At 35.0% G+C, this 25,017-nt stretch overlaps 1 protein-coding gene across 5 annotated transcripts in view; it reads left to right on the top strand.

The window, feature by feature from the left end:
- ORC4 (origin recognition complex subunit 4) overlaps positions 1-22,110 on the top strand; it is a 64,972-nt gene extending 42,862 nt beyond the window's left edge. For all 5 annotated transcript variants that reach the window (XM_045203083.3, XM_024569679.3, XM_045203081.2 and 2 more), the window contains 10 exons: positions 1,403-1,478; positions 1,935-2,020; positions 4,723-4,771; positions 7,128-7,279; positions 9,456-9,629; positions 14,598-14,684; positions 17,948-18,056; positions 19,131-19,226; positions 19,315-19,382; positions 21,659-22,110. In XM_045203083.3, coding sequence (XP_045059018.1) covers positions 1,403-1,478; positions 1,935-2,020; positions 4,723-4,771; positions 7,128-7,279; positions 9,456-9,629; positions 14,598-14,684; positions 17,948-18,056; positions 19,131-19,226; positions 19,315-19,382; positions 21,659-21,847 — 1,086 coding nt within the window. In that variant the 3' untranslated portion in view covers positions 21,848-22,110. The remainder of the gene's footprint in view (positions 1-1,402; positions 1,479-1,934; positions 2,021-4,722; positions 4,772-7,127; positions 7,280-9,455; positions 9,630-14,597; positions 14,685-17,947; positions 18,057-19,130; positions 19,227-19,314; positions 19,383-21,658) is intronic.
- The last annotated feature ends 2,907 nt before the right edge of the window (positions 22,111-25,017 follow it).

Genomic DNA, 25,017 nt, shown 5'->3' with positions numbered 1-25,017 from the left:
AAAATTATTTGAAGACAAACTTGCCAATACATTTAAATTTAAATGTATTGTGGTTTCAGACCATACCCTCCGCCCCCATAATAAAGCTGTGAGTTGGTCTGGGCAAATCATAACTTGAAGCTTAGAGTAAATTCAGTGCAAAGAGTGCTCAATAAACCTGTTAAGACTCTCTTTATGCATATGAAAATTAAAGTATTATTATTAACCTCGTTTCTTTCTGCAAAGCATTTGAAATGGTTTTCAATTCATCAAACTTCAAATAATTTAATACATAAAATCAGCCAGGAATATATAAATGTTATATAAAGAAGACATCAAGAGATGGGGACAGTAACATAGCTGATTACTAAGGAAATACTGTAGCGGCCATACTTTGAGGGCCCAAGTTTGTATCATCTGGTGACTAACTCTTATAATAAGGTCTAATTTGACCAACGGCAGAGAAGCTCTACCTTATCTTCGGGCAGTTCTTTATATGGAATGTCACATCTCAGCTGGGCCTCTATACATAGTATGACAGTTGATATTTTGAGCTTGTTCTTTTAAAGAGGATCTGGACTACCTATTCTGTGTTTTAAGGTAGAATTCCATATGCTTAAAAACTGTATAGGTAAACGAATAGCTATTATGTTTGATGTCCTATTGTGAAACCTCATAATTTAAAATGAGGCTTTTTGCGTCTTCCTATTGCGCAAAGACCTTACAGCAACTGATAGAGGATAGACTGTTGAACGTACAAATAGTATTTTGTTTACCAGTTGTCCCAGTTCCTTTCTCACATAATTCCCTTTGTTCTCACTAAATTTTGATGCCATCCTAAAAAAAATTTTTTTTTTCGTTAACGGAGCCTGTTTTCTTGTAACATTTATTTTGTGATAGTGCCCTTCTATTTTAATATTAGAAGGAATAGTTCTTCATTACCCTTCCTTTTAAAAAACCTGTTTTGTCTTTTCTTAATTTTATTCATTTTCAAATTTTCAAAAATGTATGCAGAATTAACATAAAGAGGTGTATATTTTAATGAGTGATAAGATGTCACAGTTCAGAAAATATAAAGAATATAAGTACGTGGAATAGGCACCTTTAATTATAAAAATGTGAAGCTTTATAATTGAACAGTTTAAGGTGATTTAACACTGAGAATATTTTTAGTAGTAATTATTATAAATATGTTTTTAATAGTAACAGTGTTTTCATTGCAAGCACTAAGTTTCTGTAATAAGAACTTTCTCTTTTATACCTAGCAACTTATACCAATGAAAGTAAAGAATATGCAAATTTATTTGTTTATTTAAAATGATAATCTGTTTATATTCTTTTTCCATTAGTTATAGTTTAAACATATGGGCATATCATCTTTACCTATTATTAAATATTTTATAAACTTTTTAATATTATTTAGTTAATAAACCATGCTTTGAAAGAACTAATGGAGGTAGAAGATATGAACGAAAATGTATTACAAGTTCACCTAAATGGTAAGTATGTCATTATTTTGCAATTTGAAATGATATAAATCATGAGCTTTTGGTATTACAAAACTAAATTCACTTGTACGTTTTAAATTTAGATTAATAATTGTATTTTAAAAAGTAGATTTATGTCTAACAATTTTTAATTTAGCACACTTTATTATACAATATTTTTAGAAACTAAAACAAAAATAAAGGAGGCACATAAGGACTTTTGGTTTTTCTCTTTTTTTTTTTTTTTTAATAACACTGACTCCAAAAAAATGATTCTTTGTTCTCTGAATCTACCAAATGTCTTTATTGCTCAGTTGTAAAAGGAAATACAAACTCAACAGTCTTTAATTTTTTTCCTAGTTCAATTCAGGAAGCAGTAGAAGAAATTTTTGACTGGGAAATAATCTGTACTGTGTCAAATACATATTTTATTTTAATTAAATATGTTTAAAATGGGCTTTATTTCAGGACTGCTGCAGACCAATGATAAAATAGCCCTAAAGGAAATCACAAGGCAGTTAAATCTGGAAAATGTAGTTGGAGATAGAGTTTTTGTAAGTATCATTTCTGTTCTTTTATTAAATAGGCATCAAAGTAAAATCTGTAACGTCATATCTTTATACTTTCAGAAAGCTAGGTAGGGTTCAGAGATTCTAAGTTGAAATATGCGAGGTTCTTGTCAAAAATGTATTCTGTGCTAGGATGCATTTATTCATCAAAACCTAGTTCATGTAGATTTTATCTGAATTTGTTCCTTTATTTGTAAGATAAAAAATCTAATTATCTGTCTTTCATTGGAGATAGATTAATGTTTTTAAAAATACCTTAGCGGTCTATTTCTAGTCTTCTGAATCTTGGGTAGCATGGGAATAGAAGATATATTGTATTTGAAGTTACAAAAAGGTGTGTTTAGTTTTTGCTTTATAGCCTGGTGATCATGATTAATGAATACCTCTGCATTTCAGATTCCTCATCTGTTAAATGGGCATTATCTTAAACTTACTTCACAGACAAAAGAAAGCATTAAACATTATTTATGTTTTAAGAAAAGATACTTGATGGTAATAATATACTATACCAATGTCAGTTATCTCTTACTGTTAAACTGTGTTCAGAAACTTACCAGTAACTAACTATGATGATAACTTGGAATCTAGGACAATGAACCTCAGTAACTTAAAAAAAAAAAAACCTGATTACAAATGTTTTTGAACTTTTAAAACCTTTTTACCTATCACTTGGTTTATAGGGCTCAATGGAAGAATATAATTTTTAGCTGCCTTAATTTTTGTGATGAAATGACTTATCTTCATACTGTTAATGCATTTGAAGTGGGCTATATATAAATGGGGACCCCCCGAAATCCAGAATATAGTTTTAAAAAATTGTGTGTTTTACTTCAGTCACCTTCAGAGTCCTCTCCATTTGATGCAACACACCTGTTGAGACATTTTTCCACCTCTCAAAACAGTTTTTGAACTGGTCGATTTTGATGCCTTTTAGTGCTCATACTGTTTTTGTTTCACCTCTTCCACATCTGCAAAGTGTTTCCCTTTGAGGACTTTTTTCATCAGGGAAACAAAAAATAAGTCACTTGGGGTGATACCAGGTTAATGGGGAGGGTGGGGCACAGGGGTCATGGCGGTTTTTGATCAAAAATTGCTGAATACTCAAGCTCACTGTGGGCACGGGTGCTCGAAAATCACGCATCATGAAATGGGCAAACCTGTTGAAAGACTCTTAAGAAAACAATTTACTGAAGCAAATGCTACCTCTCACACCACCAGCTGGTACACTGATACAGATGGGTTCCTAGAACACTCACCTAGTGGGGGAAGACTGTACTACAAGGGGCCCGCCCTCCAAAAGATAGTTCTGGGGTGTTTTCGGGGTTCCCCCTCGTACCTTCCTAGTTCATTTTCTGGTCACTAGTGATCATGCAGTGCTGTCACTCTAATCTCTGAACTGTGTATTCTCTAAGGCAGCGACACAGCCATAATTGTGAAAACCTTACATGCAGTGATTCATTCTTTTGTAATTATCTATGAAACCTGAGCCAATCTTGTATTACTCTTTCATTGTCCGCAGGTTTCTGAAGTGCAAGTTCAAAATGCCCCTTTTATAACTCCAGTGTTCTACCTTCTATTAGATTTTAATGTTGAAAATAGTTGCCTACTTGGTCTAGGAGAGTTACTGTTATAAAAGCTCTGTTTGGCTTTTGGGTTTCCTATTGAAGTAGATTGGTGTTTCTAACTTTCTTAAATGGACCTCTGTGCATTGTGTTCCCAGTTGTTTGTCATCCTGGTCATCAGCATTGTTACCATAGTTGTCACATGTTACGGTAAATACCTGTAGTCCTACCTACCTTGGAAAAAGTATTCACTTGACAGAATGCAATGATCACAAAATATATGGAAGTTCTAAAAAACTTACGCTGTTTAATATTAGTTCACTCAATCAAGAAACAGACAAGTGTGGGGTTTTTTTTTCCTTCACATCTTCTCAGATTTAAAGTTGGCTATTTCTTTAAATTAAAAACTCTGAAGTGTAATGACTTTAATGAAAAAATATTTAACAGGGCCTTTATCCATAAGCCGGAACATCTGGATAATACATCTGCTACTCTATTAATTTCCATCTAGAATATTTAAGTTGTATCCAAAAATGTTTTGACTGTGCTCCAAGTAATCATAGCCAAATTTGATATGACATATACAAATTCTATAGTATGCTCTTGAATAGAGATGCACTATTATAGTTTCTAATATTTGAGGCAAATTTCTTCTCCCTTTTCCTTCTGGATCTCATTTAAATTCATGGTCATTTTTTTAGTGGTGGAGATTAATTTGAGACTTGCAAGAGCCTGATGTGTTTGAAGATACAACGTGCAATGGATTTCTAGTTCTGTAACTATATTTATAATATAGCAACTCTTAAAAAGTACCTTTAAAAACATTAACATTTTTATGGGTTTTACCCAGAAAATATAAAATTTTGAACATGATATAGTAGTGCCATTTTCAGTGCTATGCCATTCTGCTTTTATACTTAAGTTTTAGATTGTAAGCATAGTGATATTCAGCTGAAAATCTGGTCAGTGACTCTAGTTTGCTATAAAAAATAGAGTGTCTATGTAGTGTTTAAGAGTCAGATACGGAGTGTGTCTATGTAATGTCTGAGGGCCAGATAGCCCTACTGTTCTTTATTTCACTGAACTTCTGGTCATGGTATGGGTTTTTCTGTTGTTGTTATTCAGGGAAGCTTTGCTGAAAACCTTTCATTCATTCTGGAAGCTCTAAAAAAAGGTAAATATTAACATACTTTATTTTTCCCTGATTGTAAAGATAACATGTTTTTACAAAAAAATAACTCATTTTTGATATTGTGTAGTCTGCATCTTTTCATTTACTAATAGCATGTTGTGAGCATGTCATATCTTTCCATGTCAGTAAATCTTGAGCTGCACCATCATTTTTATATGTCTCATACATTTCATTTTATAAATATATATTAACTGTAGTTAAAAATATAAATTATATCTTAATAACAACTAGTTATAGGCTTTTATTTCTAATTTTATATAATTAAGGAGCTCATCTTAGATAATTATGTAACCAAAAACAGGTCCACAGAGGCTGCCTGCCTCTTCGAAAGCCAGTACTAGAGAGGCAGGTGCTGTCGTAAAAGAAAGTGGTTTATTTGCAGGTGCCTGCCATCTGGAAGATGGGGACTCATGTCTCCAGGCCCATCTCCAGCTCTCAGTGGAGGCAGGGGTTTTTATAAGGAGGGAGAGGGGAACAGAAAAGTTCCCCTCTGTGCAGATGAGCACAGTCCGTTTTGATAAGGCAAGGGATGGTCCAGTGTGTGCCATCCTGGTTTAGTCATCCTGGCTCCATGTGTAAAGGTCAGCAAATGTCCTGGAGCTGGGATGCCTGGAGGTTGGAGTTTGTATCTTTTGAAGCTGGTTCGTCGGATTCTTATACAAACATGTTCATCTACAAGCCACATGTTAGTCAGAGTCAGCACTTACAGAAACAATGTCAAAAGAATCGTGGGGTGGGTTATAATTTTCCACTGTCACAGTCATGCAGATATTTCCTGGGATAAATTTCAGTTAGTAGAATTCTGGATTAAAAAGTACAACATTTAAAAAGAATAAATATTACCAAATATTACCAAACTGTCCTAGGTCACTTTTTCTAAGCATATTTCAGAGTGCCATTTTCTTTACAATTTCAAAAACAATTACTAATTTTTATGTTTGTATTCAAGAGAAAAATAATTTGCTAAATTTTGGTAATAATTATCATCATTTTCTATTTTTATTGGCCACTTATATTTCCTGCTTCATGTATTTCCTGTTGTGTCTTTGACTTATTTTGGTGTTTAGTTTGCATGTATTTGTGGGAATTCTTTTCATTTTATCTTATTGATTGATTTTAGAGAGAGAGAGGTAGGAGAGGAGGAGGGGAAAGACAGGGAGGAATAACAATTTGTTGTTCCACTTATTTATGCATTCATTGGTTGATTTTTGTATGTGCCCTGACCAACAATCGAACCTGTAACCTTGGTGAATTGGGACAACACTCTAAACAACTGAACTACCTGGTCAGGGGTTCCCTATGGGTATCCTTTCACTTAATATTTCTCTTCTCTTAAATTTGGTTTGGATTTTCTACTGAACAGAATTTTAAAATTTTTCTGTAGTCAAAATTTTCTCTCTCCAGATTTTAAAGATAATTATGTTTTCATTTAATGCATATACTTGTAATTAATAATTTGGCTGGAATTTATTTTGGTAAGGTGTAAAATGGAGCTCTAACCTTGGATAAGCACTTTCCCCATCGATAAGTAATGCCGTATTTTACCAATACTAAATTTCTAATTATGTAGATCTGTTTCTAAACTTTTGAGCAGTTCCTCTGAAATTCATGCCATTTAGGTTTGTGTTAAATGTTTTATTATCTGTTGGAGTGAGTGTCCCCTTATCAGATTTTCTTTCCACTTGTTTATGCAAATAAAAAGCCTTAAACCTAAAGGTAATAGTGATTCTTTTGCTAAGGTAGATTTCATTGTGATGAGAAAAATGAATCCACAGAGTCATGTTGAACTTTTCCCTGTTGTTGCAGTCTTAAAATTGTGCTGAGAAGGCATTGTAGTGGTTTTGATTGAACTTCAGTCTAACCATTATTTATAAAAAGATTATTTCTGTGGGAAGCTATATATTGCATTTCTACTAACCAAACAAGTCTCTTTTGAAGTACTAGTTTTGTGCATAAATTAGTGACTTTTTATATTTAATCTCAAAGTGATTTGGTCTGTTAAGGCATTAAGAGAACTTTGTAAATTTTCTGATAGAAGAACTATGTTTACATAATTTTAAAAACAATAGTCTTCAGTATTTAAATTATTTTCTTAATTTTTCATCAGTAAACTGCTAGAGTCTAGTAATTAGACTGAAATACTTAAGGCTATCTTATCCTGTGAATAATTTATTTTTGTTGAGTAAATGTACTTGCATTAGTAAGTGCCCTATCCGAAGCAGGTTATCAATATTTGTTTGTTAAATTAAGTTTTAAAAAGTGACATGTAATGAATAGTTTGGAAATTTCACAGAGGTTGACATAACTGTTAACATTGAACTCTTATTTTAAACCTTAGGTGACCGGACGAGTAGTTGTCCAGTGATCTTCATATTAGATGAATTTGATCTTTTTGCTCATCATAGAAACCAAACACTCCTCTATAATCTTTTTGACGTTTCTCAGTCTGCACAGACTCCAGTAGCAGTTATTGGTCTTACATGTAGATTGGTAAGTCTTTCTATTGAAAAATTGATTATAGCTATAAAATTAAAGCTTAATTACCAACATAGACACCTATGTGGGTCATCATATTCATATTCGGCATTTTCAAACATGTTTCACTGATGCCTGGTGTATCAGGTTGAGGAAAATAAGAAAACAGTTATCACACATGCTCATAAACTCACACCTCCGTCCCTCCAGTGTAATCACTAAATTAAAAAATGTGAAGCCAGATTATGCTAATAAATATAATTTCTATATTAGCACATAAAGAGAAAATTAAAATAATCTTATCACCATTTGATAAAGTCACTAATAGTTTCTGTTTACATTTATGATTCCGTATTTTGAAAATGTTTGGGATCAACTCAGAATGATACTATTTTAACTTCTTAAGTGCACACCTCTGGAAATAAGTCTCATTTACTTATTATTCTTTTCTATAGTTCAATGTCTTTTTTAGAAAAGTGTAATTTTTTACAAAGTCACCTTTCAACACTGCTTTTTCTAGTGCTCTTTCTTCTGCGGAATGGCTTTCTCTGTCCTCCTCCCCCAGTGCTGCAGAGCTTATGATGTATGACTTTATAATTAGCCCCCCTGTAGATGGTTCTCCACATATCTTACTCCTTCTTGCCAAAAGCAGCGTTCTGTCACAGGGGTTGAGGCACCTTTCTTCTTGCTATAAAAATCTTCCTTTGGTTGGAAGTGGCAGTGGCAAGTGTTACTGACCCAGGGAAGGAGCAAATAAAGGGTCAGTAGCTCCTTAGCAATGTTACCAGAGGGCCTTATTTATTTTGATATATCATTTTCAAACAAGTATGTAAGTGTCTGTGTTTGTAGGGAAAAAGCAAAAGGACAGATGGAGTGGTATCTTTGCCAGGAAATAACCTCTTCCCTGTGGAAGAAATGCCTTTTTTTTTTTTCCCTGACCTCTTTATCCTCACATTACCAATTTGTCATTACTGTCTACCACTAAAATACCTTTGACATTCATCTTTCTTTCCATTCCCAAATCTAGATTCTTAGTTATTGCTTGCATAGTGTGTTCCTTACACAGTCTTTCAGCCACTTAACCTATATGAGTCATGTAGAACTGCTCCTTAATAGAAAGTAAGTGTGTAATATTCCTTTCTCTAAATTTAACTTCCTTTAATTCTCTTTTACTGGCACTGTGTTTTTCTTTAAGCTATAAAATTATTCCAGGTTTTTCATTCACCCTCTTCCCTCCAACCCCAATCTGTTAATCTTTCCTGTCTTTCTTCCCAAACTGACCATGATCCCAGTTTGAGCCCTTGAATTCTTCTGTGTAATTGATTTCTTAACCTAGTTATTATATGAAAATCACCTGAGCAGGTTTAAAAATCCATATTTCTGGGCCTCACCACAGCTGCTTTTTTTTTTTTTTTTAGCTTTTTAATTTTAGAAAATTGACAGTAAACTTGATTTCTAACTTTCTAAGGAAAAATAGCAAAATATAAGTAGTTTCTAAAATATCACTATAAAAAGCCAGAAGACAGTCAGTTACCACTGCCATGCTCTGTTCTGCCAGTTTCCTCTTCTGCAGTTTGTTCCTTTAGTCTAGCGTGGCTTCAGCTGAAATTGTGGGTGTTTCAGTGAGCGGAACTTTTCTCCGTTACACACGCTGCTACTTGAGTCTTTGTTACATAAAACAATAAAGATGATGTTTAAATTTTTAGGAATGTACTAAGTTTGAATACATAGTAAACTATCTTAATTTTTTATCTGAATTCTTTGTAGATGTGCAAAATTCCTTATTGAAACACTTGATGTTACTATGGCATATAACTGTTTAATAATAGTTATGTATTTTTAGCAATTATTGTAGGTCTCAGAATGTTAAAAATTATCTGAGAATAACATGGTAGGTAAATGACATCACCAGGCCTACAACTGCTTACAAGTGGATTAAAGTAGCATGCATGACAGAATTTTTTAGAGGCTTGGTTTATTTCCAAGCCATACTCTCTTACTTTTACTGCCTTGTAACTATAAGGAGATCAAGGGAATAATTTGAGTTTTTAGAGGCTTTCATAAATTTTTTTATGCTTAATTGTGTATTATAGGATACTCATTGCTTATTACAGGTGATAGTTTAAATACTTACAACTAACATTGATTTTTTTTAACACACATCTTACTGGAATTTCTGTTTGTTTTTAAGGATATTTTGGAACTCTTAGAAAAAAGAGTGAAGTCACGATTTTCTCACCGGCAGATACACTTAATGAATTCATTTGGTTTTCCACAGTATCTTAAAATATTTAAAGAACAATTATCTCTGCCTGCAGAATTTCCAGATAAGCTTTTTGCTGACAAGTGGAATGAGAATGTCCAGGTAACTCGGAACAAAAGCAATAATATTTAATGTAATTTTTGTGTCTTGCTATACCATTTGAAAGCAATTAAAACATTAATATTTAAAATTTCTAAACTAACACAAAGCTTCTAATATACTGTGGCATAAAACTGCATAAATACAAATTATACATTTTTGTGTGTGCATATTTTCTTCTTAAAAGACTTGAAATACCATGTCTTCTGAATTTTTTCTCTCGAAAGAACTTCAGTGAGATTTTTGTTTTATTTATATCTGATTTATACTTTAAGTTATTTTCTTAATGCATTTCCTTCATAGAACTTAATTTTTTTATTTAATGAAGTTAGCGGTATATTAGCACAGTGATTTATACCTACTTATCCATTGCATTTCTTTTCCCTCCAGTTCTCGTAAAGAACTTGAGCTTTTATCTGATTGCGTTTATTGAGAGGCAGTCCAGAGTATGGCACTCTGGTTTTATTATGTACATCGGTGAATTCCATGCTGGAGTCCCTGGAGTCCTGAGGTGCTTAGCTACAGAGGCACCTACACGTGTTGTTTTCAAGATTTACTAAACCTGTGGGCTCCATACCTACATTTAAATTGAACAGACTAACCTGTACAGACCATTGTTATATTAACTTAACATATTAGCATCAGTTTATCTCAGGCTGACAAGAAATTTCAGTTAGGAGGGGGAGAGGGAGAGGAGGTTTAATAACATAATTGAACACTGTTGCTAGATAAATCCCACATAGTAGAATCTTTCAAAAATATGAGTCCTGTGAAAGTGAAAAGATTGTTTTATATTAAAGCAGTATTGATCTTATTCTTAAATAACAATACCAAATTAAAAGTGAGAATTTTGTATTTATATTTCTCTTAAATCTAGTTTCTTCTCATTTTTGTTGAAGTGTAATGGGCAAGTTGAAAACAGTGTATGTTTATGGTGTACAACTTGATATTTTGATACACATGTATTGGGTGAAATAGCCCAATCAAGCTATTAAACATGGCCATCACCTTGCATAGGTATAATTTCTTTCAAGTGTGAGAAGAGTTAAAATCTATCCTCTAAGCAAATCCCAGGTGTACAGTACTGTTGTTAACCATAGTTACGTCGCTGTACTTCCTCATCTCTGGAACTCACTCATCTTTCATTACTGAAACTCCATTCTTGTTTTTAATAATAAAATATAGTGTGATCATGTATTATAATTTTGATATGTTTAATTTTTTAATTTAAAAGTTCATTGAACGAATTTAATCAGTGGTGAGAATATAAGATAAAAGGCAGAAGTTTCCTTGAAATGACAGCTTATTCTTCTTTTTGCTACAGAGTAGTTATTTAGTTTATAACCATTTCAGACTTTATATACACACTAAACTTGTTTTTACATAAACCGTTCAAGCTCTTATTTTTTTCTAATATAAGTATATGGAATTATATGTAAAAGTGGCTAATACTATCTTAAAATTTAGATATTATACCATGGTATAAGTAGGTGTGGGTCCTCCCTGCTGCCCTCTTCCTGAAATTAGACTTGCCTGGGACTCAGCTATTTGTTAGCTCAGGCAAGTTTTCTTTGACACTTTAACTATAAGATTCCATTTTTTAGGAACACTTTACAATTGGTGCTCCCACATTGTCCCTTCTTTTACCAAGGTCTGGAGTGGATCAGAGCTCTGGCCTCCTGGTCTTTGAATCCACTTCTGAGCGAATCCCAGACTTTCACCCTCTACAGCTCTTTAACTGATGTCTTGTTACAACAGTGTGTTTTCTGACTGTGTTAGAGATTCAACTGCAGTCTTTCATAGTGTTTAAATTTGTGCTGTCCAGGGGCTTTTATTACTTCTTTCCTCAGATGACTAAATAGCCCGGGTTGTACCATGCCATCATCCATTTTTCTGTGCTTCCCAGACATGTTACATTCTGATCATCTATATCAGAGTGGGTATATAAAGGAAGCAGATGATGGGGGTTATTGGTGAAGCATAACTTGGGATGACTCCGAAAATTGGGAACCATGTGGTAGTAGAGTGGCTAACCCTTAGGTTTGTGGTCCATTTTTTGCTGGTCCTATTATCACTGAATTTAGGGCCAGATGGTAGGAATGAATGTCAGTACTATCCTGTTATTTTTTTTGACAACCTTGTAGTTCTTTTATAAGGTAATACTAGTGACACTGGAGTGTGTGTCTTTTAGTTCTAAAGCTTTTTTAAAAATTCTAAACGTTTTCATCTCCTTTTAGTATTAAAATGAACTTTGCTTGAAAAATATGTCAGCACCATGGCCAGAGGCCCTGTCCTGTGGATGGGAGTGGGTGGGGACTGCATTAAGGGAGCTGTCGTTTTTCTCAGTGCTGACTGTCCAGCAAGCTTTTCTAATTCCAAAGTTAAACCAAAAACAGTGGTTTAGATAACAGATCACCTATGGCATCTCATCCAGGAAATGTCTTTAGGATAGTGTTGAATCTGGAGCTCTGAATGTTTTAACCCTGCTCCAAATGAGTCAAGTAAGCAAGCAGAGTAAACACTATGTCAGCATGTCCGTGTAAGAGAAATCCCTGTATAAAAGAGCATCTGGAAGAACCATAGCTAATTTTCCTCTAAAGAAATTTCCTCAAAGTACTATAGCTAAGGGCAAGGAAGATTTAGAAGATTTATGTATTGTCTTAACCCTTCCCTGTTTAGTTAACAAAAGGTGAGAAGTTTCTGTGGGAAATGACAAGGAGATTTCGTACATACACTGCTGCCAGTAAGTTTTCCCTAGAGCGGCATGAGTCCTGAGATGCAAGTGTAATCCTGTAACATTCTGCTCAGAATCTACCTGAGGAAGGGCAATCAGCACAGTAAGAACTTCCGTGGCAGCTTTTCATGAGTTCATCAATGAAAAGAAATGTATCAGCTTCCCTGAACAACAGGGGAGGTCTGCTTTATTTCCGGGAATTTCTCCCATGTTCCTGTAAGTGGTGATGTTAGTCTCTGTCTTACTCTGTTTACATCATTTCCAAAGCCAAACATAACAAATTCAGTCATGTTTCAAAACCTAAGATGTAATATCTTCAGTAATTATCATAATTAGTTACATAGGCATTCAGTAAGTGGTTATTGATAATAGCCTTATTCTCGGGTAGTTTGTGTTTGAATTAAGGTGCAATTAAAAATGTGATGAGGTTTTATTTTTTAATGTCTCACACATAGATCCTGTAAACTTTTTTTTAATCAAATTAATTATGGAAGCAAGGAAGTGATAGCCTTCAGAAGGAAAGGGAGTTGGATTCAGACCTTGAAAAATAAAGAGCTGAGCAGAAAGGCAGAGTACAGAAGACTAACCCTTTGATACATGTTATTTTTTTTTAAGCAAATACTTTTCTTAAAAAAAAATTGAATTCGTGTAGAAAAAAAATTCTTTCATCAATATTTTTGGCCCAGGGGGTTTTCTTCAGTTAGGAGTTCCTAAGTGCTTTGATTGTAATATGTCAACTTTGTATGTGACTTGATAAGAGTCAAAAATTGCAGAGGCCAAGGCCAGAGTTAATTTCCAAAAGTCTTTGATTTGAATTACTTTGCTTTATTTTACATTCATTCTTTGTATGTCCAAAGGATATTTGACCCTGTTTATAATACAAAAGAAAAGGATATGTATAGTAATAGCAAGCCCTTTAAAATAGAAGAAGACCTAAAACAATAGTAAGGATAATGAGAACTATAACTAGGAAAATATATTTACTGAAAATGTAAAACTTAATATTTTATGAGACTAGAACTTCTTCCTGAATTTGTATCTTCTTAACAGTGGAAAAAGTAGAGAAAGCAGTTTTAGCTGTCGAAAATAGAGAAATACATAGTATTTAGTTTTCTGGCTTTGGGCTTTTTTTAAGAAAAAAATTCTTATTCTTTGCAGATAATTTTTAAAAAATTAATGTCAGTCTTCCACAAGCCTTTCTTGACTCTGCCAACTTTGAACTTACTCTCCCTTCATTAACCTGTCTTCAGTGCCAAGTGTACCTTTCATTAATCCTGAGCCACTGCGGTCAGTTGACTCTTCTCCAAGTTTCCAAAGCCATTAGCTTCTTCTCAAAATATATCTTAATTATACAACATATGTTGTACATTGTTGATCACCAGTGCCTCTTGAAGTTTTCTTCCCTTGGTTTTATTGCTCTTGCTTTATTCTCTCCTAGTCTTCGGTATCTTTCTGAATCTTTTAACTTTGCTTCTCTTTTTCCATCTGCTTCTTAAATATTGATAATCCGAGTTTCACTTCTTGACCACATCTCTATCTTCGCTTCGGGGACATTCTGTGTGCCGTGATACCATCTCAGATTCTTTTCTTTCTCCTCCACTTCTCGTCAGTTGTTTCTCCATCGAACATGTCTTTTATTCTTAATTCTCTCCTGTCTTCACATCACTTTAGTTCAGACCCTCTTTGTCTCTTGTACCAACAGTTAAAATTGCCTCCAATTAGGTGTCCTGCCTTTGTCTTTCTCTACAGATTACATTGCCAGCAACTGAAACTCAGGATTCTATGACTGCTTATCTTCTGTCTCTATGACACAGTCTCCCAACATCACTCACGCTGTTCCTTATGGCTGATACATCCTCTCATCTATTTAACCTATTGACTCATACAGTTTAAGCATTCTGTATAGAGCCTTTTTTTCCCATGTATAGTAGCTCTGATTTGCTGTTGTGTTTATGCTGCATTTTGAACATCCCACTAGTATCATTGTGTAGATTCCCTTTTCAGACTAGAAATTCGTGGGTAGCAAAGACTATGCTTTATCTTTATATCATTTAAATAATGTAAAGGGATGAGAAGAAAATCAGGAGACTGAAAATTTGATTTTGACTTTTGTATTCTGAGTAAGAGAAGTACCTATTTAATGATGAATTAACAAGGTATACCAACTAGTGAGGCACAAGGTTATATTTAGGTTTTAAATTACATTATTCCTTAATTCTCTTTTTCCCCCCCTCTAGTGTCTCTCTGAAGATACAAGTGTGCGAGAAGCACTACAGAAGCATTTCAACGTCAGTAAAAACTTGCGGTCATTACACATGCTATTGGTTTGTATTAGTTTTGTTGTTACCACTTGTTTTATTTCACCAGGTAATTCTGTGGTGATGGGAACTGATTAAACCTATAGGTGGGTTTGAGGAGAATTATAATGTTTACTATGTGGAGTCCACCAATCCCTGACTGTGGTACATCTCTCCTTTCATTAAGTTGTTTGATTTCTTTCATCATTATTTTATAATTTTTACCACTCTGGTCCTGTTTGTCCGTGTTTAAAGTGTATACCTAAATATTTAATTTTTTAGAGCATTTGTAGTTGATATTTGGTTTTTAATTTTGTTTTCAGAGTGCTCACTGTTAATATGCAGAAATGTGATTGCTTTTTTTATGTTGCTGTTGTACTCTACAACCTTGCTGAATGCATTCTAGGAGTTTTTTAGATTTCTTGAGACAGTCATATCATCTGCAAATAGAGAGATTTTTTTTCCTTTTCACTCTGATACATTTTATTTCTTTTTCTTTTCTTACTGCAGTGTTTAGAACCTCTCATACTGTGTTGAGTAAGTGTAGTGAGGATGGACATCCTTGCCTTGTTTTCAGTCTTAGAGGGAAAGAATTCAGTTCTTGACCATAAGTATGATGTAAGCTGTAGGTTTTTTATATATGTTTGTTACCAAGTTACAGTAATTACCATCTATTCCTAACTTCATGATAGTTTATTGTGAACAGATGTTGAATTTGTCAAATGCTTACTATGTGTAAATGGATATGATCTATGATTTTTCTTCTTTAGCTTGTGATATGTTGGATTACATTGCTTGATTTTTTTTAATGTCGAACTACCTTTAATGTTGTATACCTGGAATAAATCCCACCTAGTTATGACCTTTGACAAAATAATTACATCTTACGCTTAAACAGTGTCAATGAACAGGTACTTTATTCTGAAAATTAAAGCTCTCCCTTCATGAAGCGTATTTGATGTTAGCCCAGTGTTTCTAGAAAATTATCTGTGGTGAATACCTTTCAAGGAAAAACACTTTTTGTTTCATGAATTTCTTCTTACTTTCATTTATAATAATAATAGGTATCTTTTATTAAGTAGCACTTGAGCCAGGTAATACAGTTATTTTACCAACATTATGTCTTTCTTTTTTATTTTGGGGTATTTTTGACCTTATTTTTGAAGAATCTGAGGCTTCTTGTGGTTAAATAACTTGCCCCAGGTCACACAGCTAGTAGAAAGTAAACCCGATTCAAATCCAAGGCTCTTTGGCTTCAAGCATATATCTACTTTACTGTATGGTTCTGCTGTGTTTACTTACAGATTCTCCTTCCCATTTCTGTTTTTACCGAGGAAATTTAAGAGGGTTTTTTTTATATATATACTATCTCTCCTTAGCAGTCACCTTCTGTTCATCTAAATCATACTGCCATTTCCACTAACAGCTGTCTTAATTATAAAGTAATTTTGGGATAAAGAATTTTTAGAGTAGGGTTTTTAGTCATTTATATAAGTTAGATGTTATTTACTAACTTTCGGAATATAGAGATTGCACACACACCACACATACATGCACAGGTATATATTCATATGCAGACTCTTCTCATTCTGATTAAGTATCTTCCTCTCAGAACTGTCAACATGAAAAGTCATTGTTCTATGAATTTTCTATTACATTTCTAATTCAAGGTAATGGCTTAAGTTTGTCTTGATTTTTCTTGTTTAAGAAAAGTTCTGGTATTGGTGGAAATTATAAAAAGAGATAAAGTCTTGATGGAGATTAACTATAGTTTGGATAATTTTTCAACAACAACAAAAAAAAGTCAGGAGTTAGCCCTGGCTGGTGTGGCCCAGTGGATTGAGTGCTGGCTTGTGAACTAAAGGGTCGCTGGTTCAATTCCCAGTCAGGGCACATGCCTGGTTGTCAGCCACATCCCAAGTAGGTGGTGTGTGAGAGGCAACCTCACGTTGATGTTCTCTCCCTCTTTCTCCCTCCCTTCCCTTCTCTTTAAAAATAAATAAAATCTTTTTTAAAAATCAGGAGTTATGCATATAGGAAAAAACCACTATCATTTGCGTATCTGAAAATGAATTCCCGTTTACCTAAAATGTATGTACAAAAAAAAAAAAACTTTAAAAATTTTAGGAAAAAATCTAAGCAAATAAAGACATTTATAATCTTGAGGTAGGGAAAGATTTCATAGAGAAAATGCACAAATCCCAAGCCATAAAAAGAAAGATGGATAAAGTTAACTATACTTATTTTTTAAAGGTCTGGACAAAAGATAGCACAGAATAAATGAAGTTGGGAAAGGATGGATGCAGTGCATCTGATCATCGGTACCATTCGTGATATTGGAGAGTTTCTACAATGATCAGTAAAGGAATGAGCTAAGAATATGAGCAGACTAGCAAAGCAGAATCTCACATGACCTACAATATACAAGGATGTTTAACCTCTCCAGTAACAAGGGAAATGGGACAATTTAAACTCTACGTACTTAAACACTACAGTTAAACCTTTTTTTCCTGCTAGTCTGGTGTGTGTCAGTTTATGTCTAATGGAACTGTGTCTGGGACAATTAAAAATTATTGCTGCTGATAGTGTAAAATGTATAGGTATTTTGGAGAGCAATTTGGCAAATTAGGTACCTAGAGTAACTCAGATGCACAAGAACACACATACAAGATTGTTTATTTGCAGCCTTATTTAACAATTCGAAAAAAAGGAAATGGGAGGTGTCCATCAATAAGAAAAGAATAATTAAATTGCAAAGCGATACAACAGGAAAAAATGAACTAGAATTGATACCTTGAGGGTAACTCTGCTTTTTATCTTTTTCATTTTTTAATAATTAAACATAAGGTAGCTAACTTGTCGGTCACTTCCCCTTGCTCTGGACTGCTTGATTAGGTAGTTCGCAAGTTTGTACAAGTCACAGATCTGCCTGTGTGGTTCGGTCTGGGGCTTTAAATAGTATTATTTCTTATTTTTGATCTCTTCTGCTTGCCCTACTCCTTTCTAAATGTATTTCTTTTGAGGAGTTGTAAATAAACCAGATAGGCAAACGGGAGAAGGTAGAGAGAACAGCAAAATTTTTATGCTTTACGTGTATAGTTATATGGCATATGAATCGAAATGCTAAATCTTCATAGAGCTAGATATAAGAGAATACTTTTCCCAAGCATTAATATTTACTCTCATGAGAATAAACTCTCCAAATTTAAAAAGTTTTGGTCAGTAACATTCCCAATTTGCCAAAGTATATATGTAATGGTTTATTGTTTTTTCGCTCTCCATTTCCCCAGATGCTCGCTTTAAGTCACATAACAACCTCCCACCCATTTGTGACTGCAGCAGATCTGATGGAGGCACACCAGCTGTGTAGCATGGACTCTAAAGCAAATATTGTTCATGGTGAGAAACCCACTTGATTCATACAGGGTCCGGCAGAAGTAACGCCTGCGTGAGTGTGGTTGGTCGGGCAATAATATGGGTGTAATAATTCACAGTTTTCAATTTGAACATTGCACCTAAAGTGTCATATGGTGTGCTTGAGTGTGATATTGTTATGTTACATAATTGCATGCTTATGATTTTGTAATAAAAATTTTTATAATTAAAAAGGGGTGTTATTTGTCCTGGACCCTGTAGTGTTTTTATAGGTTTGAATTTGTATAAAGGAGTGCTTTTCAAAATTATAATTAACATTGCATATAGTGCATCATACACAGAATACTTTTATATCTACTCTGCCTTTAACTCAGCCTTTTATAAGGTGGTGTCACTCCCATTTAAAGTCAAAGAAAATAGATACTCTGCTTCCCTTTCCACATTGGACATCCAGCTAAGACTGTATTGCAGGTGTTCTTACTGCACCAAGTGCTACTGAAGACATTGGCTTTTAGCCATTTGGGGGTTTACTTTCCCTTTTGTGAATCTAATGAACCTTTTTTTTTTTTAAGATTTTATTTATTTTATTTTTAGACAAAGGGGAAGGGAGGGAGGGACGGGTTTGGTTCGCAGGCAGGCACTCAATTCACTGAGCCATACCAGCCAGGGCTAATAAACCTTCTTTCTAGGAAAAAAATTTTAGGTATAATTTCCAGGGATTTAGGGATTCTCTGAATAATCAAGAGCCCTGTGAGATTTAAAGTTATATAATGAGTGATTGCTTCAGGTTTTTTTTTCTTTTTTACCGTGGACCATATGGTGCTTGATAATACTGTCTCTTAACGCTTCTAACATCTCTAAGTTTAGAAAGATCCTTCCTTTGCTGATATGAAAACTAAGCTCAGAGGAGTTGAGTAACTTGCTTAGGATTATATAGGTAGTATTAACTGAAACACGTTTCAGCCTCAGTGTTCTTGACCTCTCCCCACCCCTCAAATCCATGATCTTTCACTTTATCATTCTATTTGGAGGTCAGTTATTTCAATCATGTACCAGTAAGTAAACTACAATTCGTAATTTGTGTCCCTTTTGCTGTAGGTCTGTCAGTCTTGGAAATCTGCCTTATAATAGCAATGAAACATTTAAATGACATCTACGAAGAGGAGCCCTTTAATTTTCAAATGGTCTATAATGGTGAGATGAGACTTTGGTAGTTTCTTTCTGACTACCCCACCCGACTGCTTATTTGAAGGTACTGACTTTGTCATTGCTTTCTGTCCAGAGTTTCAGAAGTTTGTTCAAAGGAAGGCCCATTCTGTTTATAATTTTGAGAAACCCGTTGTCATGAAGGTAAGATATGCTGCTGTTTTCCTACACGCAGGTATATATTTTTGTATCCAATTTCATTGTCCAGTTGACCCTTGAACAACACAGGTGTTTGAATTTTAAGGGTCCACTTATACGTGGATTTTTAAAATAAGTACTATACATGTATTTTTCTTCCTTATGATTTCCTTAAAATTTTCTTTATTCTAGCTTACTTTATTGTAATAATATAGTATATAATACATACAATACACAAAATATTTGTCAATCAACTATGAGTAGTAGTAAGTTTTCGCTGAGTCAGAAGTTATATAGGGGCTTTTGACTGGGTATTGAGAGTTATTGGTGCTCCTAACCTCAGCACCGTTCAAGGGTCAATATTATGGTTGCAGTTTTATCAATTTTGAAAAATGTTGAATAATTCGGAAGCAAGCAGCCAAGGTGTTTTAGTTTGTGGGGGTATACTGCCCTCTACTGTCTGTTCCTAATGCTTGCATCCTGTACAGTAACCTGAACAGTCTGAAATACATTGCTGTAAGCCTAGTAGGCCCTTTACAACCCAAGGTTTGACTCTATAAATTTAGCAGTAAAAAGAGACAAAAAATGCTTATATGAACTATTAAGAAACCAACACACAAAATCCCACTAGCTGGTGAAGGTTTTATTAGGGGTTGGGTGAGGCATGAGTTTTAAAAGTTGAGGAATGTTATTGTGGTGTACCATCGTCCATTAGAAATGAAGTGTGAGCCACATCGTGTAACTTCACATTTTCTAGTAGCAACAAAAAAGGGGAAAAGAAGGTGAAATTACCTTTAGTAATAAATTTTATTTAACCTAAATTTTAAATAAAATATAAATAAATTTTAAATACAATTTAAATAAATTTTAAATAAAATTTAAAATATAGTCCCACATTTCAAATACTCAATCCTGGTGGTTACCTTACTGGACAGCACACAGCACTGGAGGGCTTTATGAGAAGAAACTTGTTTTTAAAGCAGTGGACCCACATCTTATCCATTAGCATCCCTTGCAGACTGTAGCAGTCAGAATTTTATTTCTTACAGTAACCAAAAAACGCTGAGGCGTTGCCGTTTCTTCATAATACAGGAAAAGTATTCGGCATCCTGCCGGCTGGTTGTCTTCCCCCTTCCTAATGTCCACCTCTGTCTGCTGGTCACAGTGCGTGGGGTTGTACGAGTGGAAAGGGTTATCTGAGCATTTTAATTCTTAAGAGTTTCTACATTTTTAAATAAAGAAGTAGTTTTTCTGCCTAGAAATATTTTAAATCTCCTTATTTTATTAGGCCCCAGCCTCTTGTATTTTTGTATTTTCTCATTTTCAGAAATGGCATTTGAGCTATTTCTCTTTTCATCAGATGAATTTTTATGATACATAAAGAATATATTCTAATATATATTCTTTATATATTAGATACGAGTTGAGCTTTAATCACAATAAAGCTCAATTTAGCTGTGGGAATAGAAAGCTGTAGGAATAAAGCTGTAGGAATAGAAAGCTCAATTTGTGTCAGTATTTAAAATTATGTCATGATTTAATGGGCTTTTTTCTCATACCCTAATAAAATACCTAAAACACTAACCAAGGTTAGAAACGGCATGATACCTGAGGTAAGAGGAAGTAAACAGAGAAGAACCTGTTAAGATGGGGAAGATGGAAGGATAGCTTTCTGACAGGTTGTGGCAGTCTCCGTCTGACTTCTCAGGGAAACAGGGACCTGTCGTTCTCCTTCATTCTGGTACCAGTCTGCTGAGTCACTTATTTATTACTTATAGGATCAGCTGAACAGACTTGGTGCACTCTTCGGGGTCCTTTCTCCAACCTCATTTTCTGCAGCTGTGTTAAAGTTATATAGCCAAGTCTTAGAAATCTACTAACAAAATATTAGTGCAAATGTGAGTAACCAAGAATAACTCAAAAAGTACTGGTCTTATCAGATTTTAGGTTTTTTATGGAGAACTGGAAACCCTCCCTTAACTTCAGTACAAAGAGGAAATATGATACAGAGTGAGATTAGGAACAAAAAATGAGATTAGGGGGAAAAAACCAGGTGCAGACTGGATTAAAGTTTGTTCCGTTCACATTCCGCAGTGCCCCAGGGTGAGATAACTATATTGAAACTGCTTCACCTGATACGTGGGTTTTTATGAAGCCTATTAAGGCTGTTCTGTTTTGGCATTCTGTTACTCCACAACTGACCAAAACCGTTCTCTCTCCTCTGGGCAGCATCGTTCCTTTATTTCTCCTACTGAACCTCAACTGTTTCTTTCATCTTTCAGGCTTTTGAACACTTACACCAATTAGAATTAATAAGGCCCGTGGAAAGAACATCAGTCAATGCACAGAGAGAGTACCAGCTGATGAAACTGCTTTTGGATAACACTCAGATTATGAATGCTTTGCAGAAATACCCCAACTGTCCCACAGACGTTAGGCAGTGGGCAACGTCCTCGCTCAGCTGGTTGTGAATGAACCAGTGGCCTCAGTTACGGAGTTCCAGGCAAACCTCTCTAAAGAACTAGCAGCTGTTGTCCTATACCGACATATGTCGTGACCTTTTCTTATATTTATAGACAATTATTTTTGTATTTATGGGGGAATGTTACACATGTAGTATATTCTTGGCTGTGCCGTGCCTTTAAATCATGAACAGTTACATGATTTATAATCCCAGTACTTTAGACTATGTTGTAAGCAGTTCAAAAAAATAAACGCGACTGTTTTATAGGAATTGAACCATATACTTATTTAACAGTTGTGAAGTATTTGTGTATTACATTTGAAGTATTCATCTGGCCCAGCAGTTTCTATAAACCTGAAAAAAAACAGTGTAAGGAAACAAGGGTAAGAGTTGAGATGCAGTAAGTAATCTTTTGGCACATGGGAGGTGCTGTATTTTTTTTCCTGTACCCATAGGAGTGTTGGATTCCATGCCAGACCCAGGTCTTCTAGTTCAAAGACTGACCAGTTTGGCTAGAGACAGTTCACATGGAAGAAAAGACCAAAAGTTTGGACATTTTTTCCCAGACTTCTCAAAATGTGGCACTTATACCATATACAGAAGAATCCCTCGAAAGGCTTTTTACAAATGCAGATTCTTGGGCATATTCTATCCAAAAACATCAGAATTTATCCATTTTTTTACTTTAGGAAATTCCTACAAAACCACTCCCACAAATAATGGTAAATGTTTGTCAATGTTAACTTAAACAATTTATATCTAAAAGTAAATCCCTAAGAGGAATGTGGAAACATCAGCTAAAGGATCACCTTATAAATTCACGAATCTGTAAACTAATACAGCTGTATGTATAAAGTGAAACTTAATAAGCATTTGTTAAGTGTCAATGACTTCATTTATTCAAGACTATTTGATCGCCTCTTGTTTTCATGGGAGATTCACAGAAGGCAGTGTCCCTGACGTCATTCAGGGTATTGTACGGTTGTACCTCAATACTCGTGGGCTTCAGAACTCAGCAAGTCTTGTACTCACATTTGGATGAGAGAAAAAATGTTTCAGCAGTCGGCGCTCGCTCAGGACTCATTGCACTTGTTAGAACTTGTATGAGTCACAACGCCGCCCCACAAGAGAAAATGCTTCATCACTCATCACGTGAAAGATCTCGCTCGGTGCTGGTTGGTTTCAGCACTTGTCACAAGTGCTGGAACGATTAACGATGAGTACCGAGGTACTACTTGTACTTGTAACTGTCAAAGGCCATTATGATTTCCATTCTGTTATTTACAGATGAGAAGACTAACATAGTAGGGAAGTGTCCAGAATCATACAGGCAGAAAATGATGACAGAGCATGGTTCAAATCAGGTTTGTGTGACACCAAAGCCCCTGCTACTAAGACTGGAAGTTTAGTAATGGTTCCTTACCATGTATTTCTTAAAGAACGCTCCAAGAAATGATTTGTCTGGTTTTTAAGAAGTCTTGGGTGTGTAATAGAAGTCACTGTGCATAAAAGTAGCTTTTCAGTAGACAACCTATTGTTTTGCATGCATAGCTGCGGCCTGCCCTCTGAGTCCAGATCACTGTAGTTTGCTTTCTGCAGTCTCATTCAATCCAAGGCTTGTGTGCTGGTTCTGCGCAATCCTCAAAAGATTTCTAGCAAGTGTTCTGCCAAAATATTTTAACGTGGTAGTATCACTATTAGTAGAAGCAAGGATTTTACTCTTGAGCTAAAATTGTCCCTTGACTGTAAAAGTACCTAAGGAACTGACTTGAGGATTACAAATTTTTATTAGGTGAAGACGCCACTGAAAGGCTGGGAGCCTTCATCTGCCTCCGTGGTACCTACCAGCTGCGTCAAGATCCATCAGCATCCAGGTATACAGATTAAAAACCTAAGTAGCAAGGTGGGTTTTCACATTCAGTGAAACAGAAGGCAAATTAGAAAAAAAAATAGGTTAGCAAAAATCATACAGTTAAGGGTATGTCTACATTCCAAAGTCATTTTTTGAGAAGACGAGGTATATTGATTTTCCTCTTTGCATACTCCCTAATACAAAGAAGCTGAAGTATACTTAGAAAACGTTTAGACTAACTTCACCTATTAAATTCTTACGAGCTGAAAACTGAACCTGAAAAGCCCTAGTAAAAAACTTGAGAGAATAATGTAAACAAACATTGTTGAAAGACACTCCCTTCGTTTATGAGAGGGGGAATGTAGCCTTTTTGAACAGCTCGATCAGAGCCCAGTGGGAGTGTCTGAGGTACTGCCTTCTGGTGTGTCCTCAGTTTGGGTCAAAAGAGCCAGGTGTGGGAGGAGAGTGTTAAGAGAATTCAGTGCAGTTTTTACTCACGTGATCCCCCCAGGTGCCCTACCAAAAACAGGATTTTATGAAAAACCCAAAAACCTTTCTAATTCATGTGCCCAAGTATGTGTACAGCTCTGAGGAATTAAACCTGTTGTCCACACTGACTGCACCGTAACACTATATATGTTGAGTATATACTGTATGAACTTTCTGAAGAATCTGTTTTGCAGAACAGACTAGAAAAGGATTCCAGTCTTTCTGTGGATTCCATGCAGATTCCATCATGGCTTGTATTTTCATCTGATTGAGAAGACAATGCAGATTTTTTGAAACCACCATAACTTAACTATTGCCCCTTCCTTCACCTTCACTCTAAAAAAAATTAAGAAGCCACTGATGTGAACAGTGACACTGCAGGTGACAATGTGGGGCTTTTCCACTGGTTTCTTCAAAAGCCACCATATAAACAAAACCTTTGTAACGTTAAAAATGTGAGTGGAAGCTAGCTTCCTCTTGTTGTTACCCTACGTGAAAATGCCAGAATTTTTCCATCTAGTTGGTAAATGGGTTGCAGATTGGTAATACAGTTTATATCTTTGACGACTAGTTCCTAAGCCACCTGTTTCCTATTTCCACGTGAAAAGACAAGACAGCTAATCTGTCTAGCCTCTGGCTCCCTAAAACCCGCAGGACAAATGTAAATACTTTAGTGGCAATACAACCTGCTTGGACAACAAAGGAGGGAACTGACAGGCCTCCCTTTTCACCATTATCCCCACTGCAAATCTCAAGGTATAAGCCTCACTACAAATCACAAAGCTACTACTCCCCTCTTAAAGAACAGATAGCTAAAAAAAAACTGCATATGCAAA

This window comes from Desmodus rotundus, chromosome 2, assembly GCF_022682495.2.
Source record: "Desmodus rotundus isolate HL8 chromosome 2, HLdesRot8A.1, whole genome shotgun sequence".
NCBI classification, from domain to species: Eukaryota; Metazoa; Chordata; class Mammalia; order Chiroptera; family Phyllostomidae; genus Desmodus; species Desmodus rotundus.
This window is presented reverse-complemented; position numbering and strand designations above follow the sequence as displayed.